Raw genomic sequence first — 13380 nt, 5'->3', positions numbered from 1 at the left:
TAAGAAAAAAAATAAATGGATGTTTTGCTAGACTAGATGACAGAAAAAATATTTACTGAATATTCATGTATAATAATAATGAAGAAAAATTAGGAAAATGATGTGGCCATGCCTGATGTTCTCATCCTCCGCAACACTTTTTGAGAACAGTTTAAGCACACATACAGAATTTTAATAAAGTTTGATTTTGAGTGACCAAGCACATGGACCAGTTACTTCAAGATGGCTACCAGGTAAGATCATTTTTTTACAGTTAATTTGAAATATTGTCTTGTCAGAATGCTTACACGACATTTTGATTATCATTACCGCAACAGATGCTTATTAAATGTTCATTTAATTAATAGAAGCATAATACTTTGATTTTAAATGCATGTGCAGAATCTCCAAATTATGTTCTTTCAGGTTTGTCATGTCATTTTGAAAATATGTCAGTGTTGATGTTTTCTGACTGTTGCGGTAATGAGATTTTTTAGGACTAATTTTTTAAATTATGTTACAAAAAGTGTTAAATGATAAGTAAAATGATAAGTTTTTTAATTAATGTTCCCATTTACTCCAGACTTTGTTTTTCAATGTCTGGTGGGGAAAAAAGTACATTTAAGCAATTTTTACATTTTCATGCTTGACATGTTTAAAACCAAGTTTTTGTGAGAATCACCCAGATATTAGAGAACATTTTTAACATTTTATCCTCTAACACCAGACTAGTTTCATAGAGAATGAGACGTGGTCTGGGAACCATGTGCTAATTTTCTCGTATTTGAGGGGTGGTTTACGAATGCCCAGAGCCGTTTATTGGGCGCTACGAAAGTCTATCAAATGCGTCTGTAGAAGCTCATAGCCATTCGTTTCAATTATACCAGATGACATGTAGCGCGACATCAATTCAAACGTAAATGACTTTTATCGGTTTGTACGCACACAGGCATAATGACAATATGATATTAATAAATACCACTTACCACTTATAAGTTAATTGTACTTCGTCAACGACGATGCCTAGCAAGTTGGTCCTAAAACTCTGTGGTTATCATGTCTTGCCATTTTTAATGCTAAAAGTTGCTATTTTTTAAATAAACTTGCGTTCAAAACTACTTAAAACATTATCTAAGGCTGAATCAAAAAGTAACTTCACGTCTGTTGCCGTGTTATAACAAATAATTAAACGTTTATATGTGTCGCATAAACGTCGTCATCGTCTTGCTGCCCCCTCCCGGTCCTATGATTGGTTCCCTATTTCAGGGGCAAAAAGGGCCATAGTTTCCATGCTAGACTTGCAGCGTGAATAAATTTGTGCGCAAGGCAGCATGGGGAAACCCAGGCTAGAACATTTTAGCATATTATTCCAATGCATTCTTTGGCACCTTTAAAGTACATTTAAGTTTATATGAGTGTTTATTAAAAATGTGATACATATAGATATAATGTTAACTTGAACTATCTAACTCCAGAGCCTCTATTTGTTATGGAGCTGTAGAAACAGACACTGGAGTCATATCTGGATGAGAACATGGACACAGTCCAGATAACAGATGTTGAAGTTGATGGAGACACTGACTGCTGACACAAGAGAGACTGGAGCAGGTGAGGAGTCCCATGAGGCTTTGAAACAGATGTGGCGCCCTAGGCTTGACAGAAACCTTCCTTGGAAGCATCAGGAGGATTACCGTATAAACCGATAATTTTATGATACATAAGCCTTACTCTATAGAGAATCCAAACACCCTTTATAGTCTGCAGGGTCACTGACAGCAGAAAAAGGTGCTAGGCAAATATAAAATAAGATAAAATTACCCACAAACTATCTCAGATTTTTTGTGGTATGTAACATAAATGCAACATATGACAATTTATGTGTGCAGTGTAAAATGACTATTTGGAATATGGTGGCACTACATGATGCTAAAGATAAGTGGGTGTGTAATGCGGTTTTGTTCACACAATACAAGTTTACCAAACTCATATGGGGTCAAAGCTTAAAGGGATAGTTCACCCAAAAATGAAAATTATGTCATCATTTCCTCATCCTCATGTTGTTCTAAACCTGTATGAATTTCTTTTTTCTGATGAACACAAAAGATATTTTGAGAAATAATGGTAAACACACAGCATATAGTGTCCATTGACTTCCATAGTAAGAAAAAATATTTTGGAAGTATGTGATAAATAATGAAGAAAATATTTTGATAAATGATAGTAAGCACACAGTTGAAGGTACCCATTAAAGGATTCGTCCATTTTCTTAAAAGAAAAATCCAAATAATTTACTCACCACCATGTCATCCAAAATGTTGATGTCTTTCTTTGTTCAGTCGAGAAGAAATTATGTTTTTGAGGAAAACATTGCAGGATTTTTCTAATTTTAATGGACTTTAATAGAGCACAACATTTAATACTTACCTCAACACTTAACAGTTTTTTCAACGGAGTTTCAAAGGACTCTGAACGATCCCAAACGAGGCGTGGGGGTCTTGTCTAGCGAAACGATTGTCATTTTTAACAAGAAAAATAAAAAATATGTACTTTTAAACCACAACTTTTCGTCTAGGTCCGGTCCAGCGCGACCTATCATAAATGCGTAGTGACGTAGGGAGATCACGTGTTACATATATAAAACGCACATTTGCGGACTATTGTAAACAATAAACTGACAAAAAGACATTAATTAGTATCAGTTGACACACAACAACGTAGGAACAGTCCTCTTTCAACACACTTGTAAACACTGGGGTGGAGTTTCGCGTTCGTCCTCTGTGACCTCTTGACGTCATGACGTATTGCGTGGGGTCAGCTGGCGCATCACGACCGGATCTACATGACGAGAAGTTGTGCTTTAAAAGTGTATATTTGTTATTTTTCTTGTCAAAAATGACAATCGATTTGCTAGATAAGACCCTTATGCATCGTTTGGGATTGTTTTAGTCTTTGAAACTCAGTTGAAAAAAACTTAAGTGTTGAGTAAAGTATTAAATGTTGGGCTCTATTAAAGTCCATTAAAATTAGAAAAATCCTGCAATGTTTCCTCAAAAAACATAATTTCTTCTCGACTGAACAAAGAAAGACATGAACATTTTGGATGACATGGTAGTGAGTAAATTATCTGGATTTTTCTTTTAAGAAAATGGACTAAACCTTTAAATTTCATAATTTTTTATTCCATCATTTCTCAAAATATATTTTTTGTGTTCATCAGAAAAGAAATTTATGCAGCACTGTAAAAAAAAATCCGTAGAAATTGCAGCTGGGTTGCCGGTAATTTACCGTAGATTTACATTTATGTTATTTACAGGCAAGAGTTTGTTCAAAGTTAAATGAACATTAAACATTTACAAGTCTTTGTCTTTACAGAGTAAAACTAAAAAAACAGCATCAAGCAAAGCATTCTGGGAAACAAAATCTGAAGCAAAAAACAGAAAAAGGTTGATGATGATTTCTGATTCCCAGAATGCTTTGCGTGAGGCTGTTGTTGTGTGGTTTTATTCTGTAAAGATAGAGACTTGTTAATATTTAAAATTTATTTAACTTTGAACAAACTCTTGCCAGTAAATAACATAAATGTAAATCTACGGTAAATTACCGGCAACCCAGCTGCAATAACATTGAAATTTCTACGGAATTTTTTTACAGTGAGGTTTAGAACAACACGAGGATGAGTAAATTATGACAGAATTTCCATTTTTGGGTGAACTATCCCTTTAACATATTTTTTTTATATACATAATAATCAATAAGATAGATGGTGAGAAAGTGTGAACTCAAAAAATAAGACGGATGCCACAGAAGCGTGCAAAATGCAAACAATAACAAGTGGATCCTGAGTTCCCTGATTAACGCCTGTTAGGGCCGCGAAATGCATTTCTGTTTTTAATATTTTGACCTGAAAATATTAGAGTGCGTGGTTGTGAAATGTTTGGCTTTTTTGTGAACAAGAATCATTGTTTAGATAATAATCAATACTGAGCAAGCAGCAGTCAACAGAATCCAAACAGATGCAAAAAGCCCCAACTGGCAAATTTGGCAGAATGATATTGACATACAGCTGTTACGTAGTAGATCTCTGCAAAAACAAACTTGTGACTAACTAAACCACAAGGTGTCAGTTATGTTAAGTCAAGAGGTTTGTGTGTTAGAGGTTTGTATAGTTAAATAAACAAACAAAATATTGTCTGGGTAGGTACAGCACAGTCTCCTTGTATTTTAAACCAAATCAAGCGTTTATCCGTATTCAATACATAATGTAAACTTCACATATATATATATACTGCTAGCTGAAAAGGACTGCTTTACACTATATAAAATTTTCATAATATAACTCACGGGGAAGGGGCGGGTACAAAGAATCTGTGTTTTGGATCAGTGCCTGCGATTTGACAGTCAGATCTGGCAGTTATGAAGCCCTGTAGCATCTGGCCAGTTGTGAATGGCTGAATGGTTAAGATGAGAGGTGTGTCCTCTCCCCGGGGACCTGTGGGAATGACGCCGGATTGGACGAGCCGTATGAGGTGGGTGGGGGTGCACTGAAGGCCTGACCCCAGATGTAGGAGGAAGAGGAGGAGAGATGAAGAACGAGACAAAAAAGGAGGGCTTCTCTCTTGATTATCCTCATGTTCTCTACACCACACCCTGCCAGGCCGAGTCCAGACAAACATTATGTTAAACATGTGTTTTTATACACTGGGTGAAAAGACTGCACGCTAAAAGACTGCATGCTTATGAATCTATATGCACAAAACATATGTTACAAGTACAATTGAGGTCATAAACAGCTGTTTACAACATCAAATATCATCCCGTCCCTCTCGAAAGTGTTACTGTAACTTGAATGGAGTTTAATGTTTGAGCTTTCAAACAGACAGGCAACATCTGGCTACATTTCCCACATGATGGGGCAGCACAAATCACAATATTTTACTAAAATCACAAACACTGTTGGTAAAATGTAGTTTAATTATGTAAAAACACGATATAATAACAAAGTAAGAGGTATAAAAAGTATTTAAAAAAGTATTAAATTATACTTCACAGGCTCTTAAAGTGGTTCCGCAAAGTGCTTAATTCAGACGTCCAGAAAAGTCCTTAAATGCCATTAAAATCACTTGTTTTCTCTTTTAAGACAGATAAACTGTAAAAAGTAAAAGTTGAAAATGTAAAAGTTGAAAAAGCATACATTTTTTAGGTGTTACCAATTTAAGTAATTTTTTTAAGTTGATCCAACTTTTCACTTTTTACAGTGTAGGAACAATAGGCTTAAAATAGCTTTCCTTCAATTAAAACCATCAACTTCTTGTGAAGAAATAATCCACAATGTCAGTCTCGTTCATGTGACTACACTGTAAAAAATGTATGGTTCAACTTAAAAAGTAAGTTACCTGGTTGCCTTCAAATTTTGAAACTTTTTTGAGTCAACTAATATTTTTAAGTTGAATGAAGTCAAAAAGTTAAAGTTACAAGGTTACTTACTTTTTTAAGTTCAACAAACTAAATTTTTTACAGTGTATAGTAATACAGTCATAATGTTGCTAAGCAAAGCTTTGCTATACAGTAACACAGTAATAATGATGCCAGTAAAGGGGACGAGATACTTATTTTTTATCATTCCTTTAGTCCCTCCCCTCTCAACTCAACAGTGTCTTTGATTCCTTCACAGACACATGTATGCTGTTAACTTATATAAATAAACAGACGTTCAATAAGCTGCCAGTTGAAAGGGTTGAGAATTCTCATTTGGCTTTGTTCTGTCATGCATACAATTTGACTAATTTACTTTTAATTCCCCAATAGTTGCCATAATAAATTTTCAAAGTCATTCATTATGACTTTTGTCTAAACAGAAATACAATCATAAAGAATCAGAGTCAGCTAAACAGCTCTTGTCACTTAACTAACAACAACCTACATTAAAACATGAGTTAAGATACTTCTTACAGTGCATAAAGTGGACACTCAATCCATCCATGGTTCTGCATTTAGTCTTGTACATCTGGTTATGTACGTAATATGACTTCTTCATTCTTGCCATTTCACATTTCAATAGATAATGCAAGCTTGAAAACCACAAAAAATAAAGTGTGCAAGTTAATGTGACTGTCATCATAATGCCAAAGATATCTCCAAGTTAAATGCACTCTTCTAACCATCAATGAACTTCCTCAGCTCCATGGCATTTTAAGTTGAACAGACGTCATCCTCCATTATGATTAAGAGATGATCAGGTGTGAATGTTGGGCCAGGTCAATATCCTAAGGCACAGGTGGGATGTCCCCAATTGAGGAAACAAATAGGAATAAGAAAAAACACTTCTCAGACTTGGAATCTTCTCTAGGACCTCCTGTCTCCATTTTTGGTCTTGAAAACAACTAAAACCACCATAACAGGGATGAGGCATATGGGGGTCATGACTAGGGCCAGGACGATGCTTGGAGGGGGGTCTCGGAGCGCCTCTGTGGGACATGTTTCAAAATAGGTGCCGTGGATTGCTACGAATTGTCCTTCAACAAATTGGTTAGGCCAGGGAAGCAGCAAACAGTCAGCAAAGGTCTCGGTACACAAAGTGAAATTGTTGTAGGCGCTGTGGAGATATGAGAGAAAGAGTTACTTTTGAACCAACACAATGCTTTAAACTTTAGAGTTGTGTATGGCATTTGATCAAAATCATTAAAATGTACTCAAAAGCATTCAAATGTACCTCTTTACTTTTTCCAAAGAACACCAGTCTGTACTGTTTATGGAATCCATATCTTCATGAAAAACATATAGACACCAGCCAACCAGGTTTTCATAGCATTCCTGTGTGCTCCAGTGACTGTTGTTCACACATATTGAACAGTAACCTTCACAGATCGCCTTTTCACCACAGCCTGGAACATAATTGGTGAATAAAATAAAATTAACAATGGACATTGGAATAAGTCCCTGTGTTGTCATAGGAGTCATTGACATGACATGCGTATTTTTGTGTTATGGGGCATTATAAGTATAAGTTTATGACAAATATGTGTCACTTTATTTTTTCAAACCTGTTTAGTTTAAATACTCTTTTAGTATTTGTTAATAATCAATATACATTTTTGTTTTGATATCTTAAACTTGTAAAATGGCAGGCGGGGAAACTGTCCAAATGAGCAGTTTAAGGCAAATGTTAAAGTCACAATAAAATTGAAATTAAAAACTTGCTTTTTTAAAAAATACTTTAGCATTATTTTATGTTCAAAACCTGTCCTATAAACAAATTTAATGAATATCAGTAGTTGTTGGGATGTTAGGATGTTCTCAAATGTCAAGGTAGTACAACTGCAATAATGGGTCTTTTACTGAAAAGTTAACAAGTATAAACAGTAAACATAATATAATTTCATCCAGTGAACCCTTGATGGTCTTTGTGGCTGAATGAAAAGTTTGTAAATTTCTCTCAAATACCGAATAAATAGCTAATTTAACACTTTCTGTGTCATGTTGTACAACCAATGTAAAACTAGAAAAAATGCTATTTTATCAACCACATTTTAATTGTTTTTTTAAAAGTATATTAATGAATTTGATATCACAGGCGAAAGCTTTTACCAGAGTCTCTTAAAAGTTTAATTCATTGCAGAGGTCAGGTGGCGCAACCAGAAAGTCAAAGGGTGCAACTGCTATGCATGCCCCTAAGAAATTAAAACATTACGCTAAATAATTTTAATTATATAAGCTAATTTAGCTAATAATGTTAGTTTTAATAAATGCAAGCAAATGTTGTTCTACTTTTAAAATTATTGTTTTTAAATTTATAGTTCTCAAATGTTAGTTTTATGCAAGTTTTTTACACTTTCAAACTATTTTCAGGATTATAATTTTCAATGGCGCTATCAAATAAGCAATCAGCATGACACAGGGAGTGTAGACAATGAATGGCAAATAGACAATGATCGGTTGTACCACCTGACATTTTTTTGAATGGAAAAATTAAAAATATTATTGAATTTTTTTATTGAATTTTTGTTTATTAACAACTTGTTAAACACATTGTTTCTAACTCAAAAATAAGCATTACATTCATTTTAAAACGGTTTTTAAAAATACGTTTTTAGGAGCTTGTTTTGTCAGTGACCCATATACCAGTTGTCAAAGTTCACATTTTACAGCCTTTAAATTTTACATAGGTTACTTGTTTATGTTCCAGGACAACTAATGTACATACCATATATTTTTCTCTCTCCATGGCCAAGATCTATAACATAAAAATAAATATATAAAAACATGCACATTCATACATACATTCATACAAAATACAGGTTATCCAATAAAATACACATTTTTATTATTTATCATAGTTTTCCAAAGAAATTAGTAAATAACCAAATAACCAACAAAAATTCTGTTTGTGTTGGTCATCTGCAGCTGGTGTGTTGAATGTTTCTCTATAATGTGATGATCAGAGATAATTAAATGAAAGCGGATCTTCTCAATCGAAACTTACCACAGAGAAAAGAAAGCAAGACGCCAAAGAAGCTCAACGATGCAATCATATCAGAGCAAACGAGCGCCGGTGAGCCGCTCTCACCCACCGCTGAATATCCTAAACTTTCCCACCGCACAACCCGACGCTCAGGAAACGCGTGACGCGCGTCACCACATGTGGCTCGCGGTTAGCAGATGTTCAGACGTTGCTGACCGAGTTCGCGCGATACAACTCTTTAATTTTCCCACGTAATATGGCTCCACCTCTGGCCTTCTCTCTCTCTCTCTCTCTCTCTCTCTCTCTCTCTCTCTCCTCTCTCTCACTCGCTCTCTCTCTCTCTCTCGCTTGCTATTGTAAAACAGGGAGGGTTGTGTAAAAGATCAGTGTGTTTCCCCGAGGCGCGGGTCTGAGACGAGCACACCCAGGCCAGATGTACATCTGCAAGCGGGTCTCCCCCTTTATAAAAACACTTCATTTCTCTCAGGTTGATTCCTCGCCTGCTCACTGGTTCTGATTTATTTGTGTTTTTCGCATCTGTTTCCAAATAGGAAACATAAGTGAGCATTTAGGAGAAGAGCAACGGACGCGAATAACTGGGTCAAATGAAACAGCCCGAGTTCGGGAAACGACACAATCATAGTTACACATCTGTGTTTCAAACTTTTGCTTTTAGCCCTGCTGCGGTTAACATAAACTCTCACTCACTTCAAAAGGAGACAAAAGGCAAATCTGAGGATGAGAGAGGACTGGAACAGTTTATGTAACACGTTTAGTCTTGTGGTTCCCATGTTGACAATATGAGATTTAACAATAAATCAAAATTGAAGCTTTTTGGCTTTTAGTATGAATAGGTTAGCCTGGATGGACAACTAATACACCAACGTGCTTAAAAAATGGCCTGAATTCAGTGTATCTAACTTCTGTCTACATGGATCATGGATTTTTATGACATCATTCTGCACTGTGGGTAAACTAAATTCTATTGGTTATTTTTAAAGGGTGAGAGGCCACACAACATGCTAAACACTAGGGTCTCATCACATCAACATGTGTGCCCGTCGCGCCATGCAACAAAAGATTGCATTGTTGTTATTCATCTTAAAGCAGTTGGGTTCATGGAGATTAGAACTCTTTGAAGAAATGCCTATGGAGGAAATTAATGAGAGAAACATTTTTTAACAAAGGCTTTGGAAAAAGTGCTGGTGATTGTTGCCTGCCACTCTGCATATATATTTTTTTAAGATCCTAACTTTAGATTAGAGTGTCTGAAACTGTCATTCAAGACTGAATGTGCCCTATACGTTCATCCCAATTGAAAACCCTGAAGTTGAGAAGTATAGGTCCAACAAAAATGCTGTATCTCATTTTATTTATATTTCTCACTTTTTTTATGACAGCATTCTTTTGTTTGGGTATTAGGATAAGGAAGAGGGTGAAGCTTTGTTTCATAAGTAAGTAATATACCACATGCCACCCCAGATAGAGATAGCAACATGTTCTGGGTCATTTCTGGCTTTATTCTGGTTCTCTTTTGTTCACAGCCTTGTGTAAAACAGCATTCTGCTGAGTTATCTAGCCAACCAAAAGCCAACATTTGTGGTTGATTTTCTTTGCCTAGCTTTGGTCCGACAGAAAAAGAAAATATTTGTCTGAGATCTGGCTGTGTTTTGGCTGGCCAAAGAGTAAAATAACTACCAAAAAGGTTTGTGTCATGAAGAAATGTTGTCAAAATATTTTTGACATGACCATTTAAAGCCCTTTCAAAGCAGACACTATTGACAACGCTGGCGACATTGGATTTTGAGGTCAACCCCGATGTTTAATGTCAGTCTGATGTGGTTAAAACGTCAACCCGATGTAACAGCTTGACGTCAATTGGGTTTTGGCATCAAACTGATTTTCATTTCCAACTGAAGCCCAATGTTGGTTTTTTGACTTCTACCTGACGTTACATCAAGGCTTCAGACCAACGTTGGTTTTGGACGTCAACCTGACGTTACATCTGGATATCAGGCTGACATTGGGTTTTGGCGTCAGTCTGATTTTCATTTCCAACTGAAGTTTTGACGTCAACCTGACGTAACAGCTTCAAGTCAGGCCGAAGTTGAGTTTTGGCGTAAATCTGATTTTCATTTCCAACCGAAACCCGACTTTGGTTTTTGACGTCCATCCAATGTAACAGCATGACATCAGTCCAACTTTGGTTTTTGATGTCAACTCAACGTTACATGGGGCATCAGACCAGCGTTGGTTTTTGACGTCGCCCCGATGTAATAGCTTGAGGTTAGACAATGTTGGGTTTTGTCGTCAGCCCGATTTTCATTTTCAAACGTGCAAATATGCACACTATGTATATGAGCTTTAACAAGAAGTGGACAATAAATGCCTAGTATGATTAAGTGAAAATAGGTGAAATGAACATTACAAAGAAAGGAAATTCATACAGTAAATCAGCAAATCAGAACTCAGTCAATTGAATCCATATATTGAAAAACCCTCACAGTAGGGATTATTTGGGGAAATACTTGGATAAAGCCAAAAATAACATATCCGACATGTTAGTAATATTTGTACAGCTGTGTATCTCACCTGCTGTGGTGTTTGTTGTGGTTAGAACTGCTGTCGGTGGGGTTGAAGCAGTTTGCCTCTAAATCACAGAAGAATAAAATAAATGTTTATGAGATATTATGCATAAATTTACTTATGAATACCTAATCATTTGATGAATTAAACTATTACTGGGATTATGACATGTGTAATATACTAAATTCATGAGTGTTGTTGTGTACTAGGTCCACAACCGAGAAAAATAAAAACAGAAAAAGGAAAGATTAGTTAAATTATTATATTACTGTAGATACTGAAATCTGTATTTATTTAGATAATTTTAACACATCTCACCACAGTGTGTTTCTGTCCATTGGGTAGCAGCGATTGCAGAGTTGTGACCATTAGACTCAGACATACTGTTGTAAAAACAAGCATTGTATTATACACACGTCAAACACAAAAACACACATTAGCAGTGGTGTAAAATTGTGCTTCATTACTATATTTTAAAAAACATGCATAAAGTTAAAACAACTTGGTTGTGCAATTCAATTCAACCTACTAGTTTTGGCATAAAAAAGTTGACATAACTTATAAATTCAAGTTAAATTGGTTTAACTAAACTTTTTAAATGAAACATAAAAATATATGTTGATTTGACAAAAATGCTGTGATTTTTTACAGTGTGGTAATTTAGGAAAGGCGTTGACACAGATACCACTGAAAAGCAAACATTTCATTTTCACTTCTTCATTTTAACTAAATTTAAAGTATTTTTTTCTATGTCAAAGTGCACTGTAAAAAATGCAGCATGAAGTTAAAACAACTTGGCTTTGCAAGTGAATTTAACCTACTATTTCATACATAACAAGTTGAAATAATTTGCCTTAATATTTTAAAGTTAAAGTAACATAAAATATTAGTTGATTTGACAAAAATGCTATTAATCTATTTTACTAAAAATCCATACAAATATCTATAAATTTTTGTTTGTCTGAGTTAACAACATCAATAAAATTGTTATGTTTCTTTGAATTACCAGTTTCTTTTTACCAGTTTTTTCCCACACATATAGACAATGGTCACTGTGCCTAACACCAGCAGTTAGGAGAATATTGACAGTCATGGAAAAGTGTCAGGAAGGGAGGAGATGAAATTAGAGGAACCCATCTGCACATCCTCCCTTTGTTCAGTCCAGTTGGTTCTTGACAGTCATTTCCTGACAAGCTTTCTAACTGTTTATCTAATTCTGGACTCTATACTTAAAACACGGCTTATTCAATTTATGGTCATATATGAAAGCAAGTTCAGTTATTTTATCATTTCTAGATATACCCATATACTGTATTAATCCACTAGAGGTCATAACATAATTAACATTTAATTAGTAAAGTAATTTCCATCTTTCCATCTAAAGCTCCATTATGATTTTAGGTTTTGAAGTACAAAAAAACAAAAGTTTTCTTTAAAAAGCTATTTTGAAGATTCATATTTTACTCACCCCAAAACAGAAGAGTCCCCGCTGGTTTTAGAGCTGGTATGTGGGCCATTATGCCTTAATCCTGGGAACAAACTGTCTGTCTACCTCAGCTTACACACATCAAATGTATGAACTTTTCAACAGGAAGACTATGAAAAAACAGGATGTGCTCATTTCCTTAAATGGGTGGTGGATACACTCAATTGGAGAGGCACTGAAAATAGGGAGGGTTTCGTCTAATATATCCCAATGTTGCCATCAACTGTCTCTCTGTCAGGACACCACAAGAAGAACCAAAGTTGCAGCAATAGGGACGTTGCAGTCCCACACTATTACTGATTTCATAAATGAACTTTTTTATGAGTCCCCCGAAACTTTTCTGGGACATTGGTTACCTTTATAAAGCACCATGTGCAACACACAACACACTAGCAATTAATCTATGTCAAATACTTTAATTGAAATAATATTAGTAAAAACATCTTAATTCATGTAATAAAGATAATACTATGAAACAGCTGTCTAAAATGTCAAAATGGTGCTGGTTTATTGTCAAAATAATAGCATTTTCTACAGCTTAAAAAGCATGTTCATAAAAACAACACAATCAGTATTTATTCTTTACTTTAAACACAACTTGTGCTGTCACTTTTATTTATTTTAACACAAAATTAACACAAAATGTAATAAAATGACACATCCTTTTTTAGAGTGTTCTCAGACAACACCCTTACTTACATGCGCTGTATGTGCGTATTATGCAAATGTGTATAATTTAAGATGATTAAATTTCACTTTCTCTCAGATATTACACAACAATTGACTTCTGTGGTGGGTCTCACTGTGTTTATTATTGTACAAAGTTGAGTAAGACCCCCTCTCGGTCTAAAACAGATTGCTTCTTTTAATG

General features: G+C 35.1%; 1 protein-coding gene across 2 annotated transcripts; it reads right to left on the bottom strand.

Moving 5' to 3' along the window:
- Positions 1 to 4930: 4930 nt before the first annotated feature.
- On the bottom strand, positions 4931 to 12649 carry ramp2 (receptor (G protein-coupled) activity modifying protein 2). Of its 2 annotated transcripts, XM_055192467.2 has the most exons (6): positions 12492 to 12649; positions 11342 to 11406; positions 11030 to 11087; positions 8180 to 8209; positions 6689 to 6860; positions 4931 to 6571 (listed from the first exon to the last, which is right to left on the bottom strand). In XM_055192467.2, the coding sequence occupies exons 1-6, from the start codon at positions 12538 to 12540 to the stop codon at positions 6322 to 6324; spliced, it is 624 nt and encodes a 207-aa protein (XP_055048442.2). In that variant the 5' UTR covers positions 12541 to 12649; the 3' UTR covers positions 4931 to 6321. The 2 variants fall into 2 exon arrangements, with proteins under 2 accessions (XP_055048442.2, XP_055048452.2); XM_055192477.2 differs by lacking the exons at positions 11030 to 11087; positions 11342 to 11406; positions 12492 to 12649 and adding an exon at positions 8459 to 8718.
- Between the last annotated feature and the right edge of the window lie 731 nt (positions 12650 to 13380).

Source organism: Misgurnus anguillicaudatus, chromosome 19 (assembly GCF_027580225.2).
Source record: "Misgurnus anguillicaudatus chromosome 19, ASM2758022v2, whole genome shotgun sequence".
NCBI classification, from domain to species: domain Eukaryota; kingdom Metazoa; phylum Chordata; class Actinopteri; order Cypriniformes; family Cobitidae; genus Misgurnus; species Misgurnus anguillicaudatus.
This window is presented reverse-complemented; position numbering and strand designations above follow the sequence as displayed.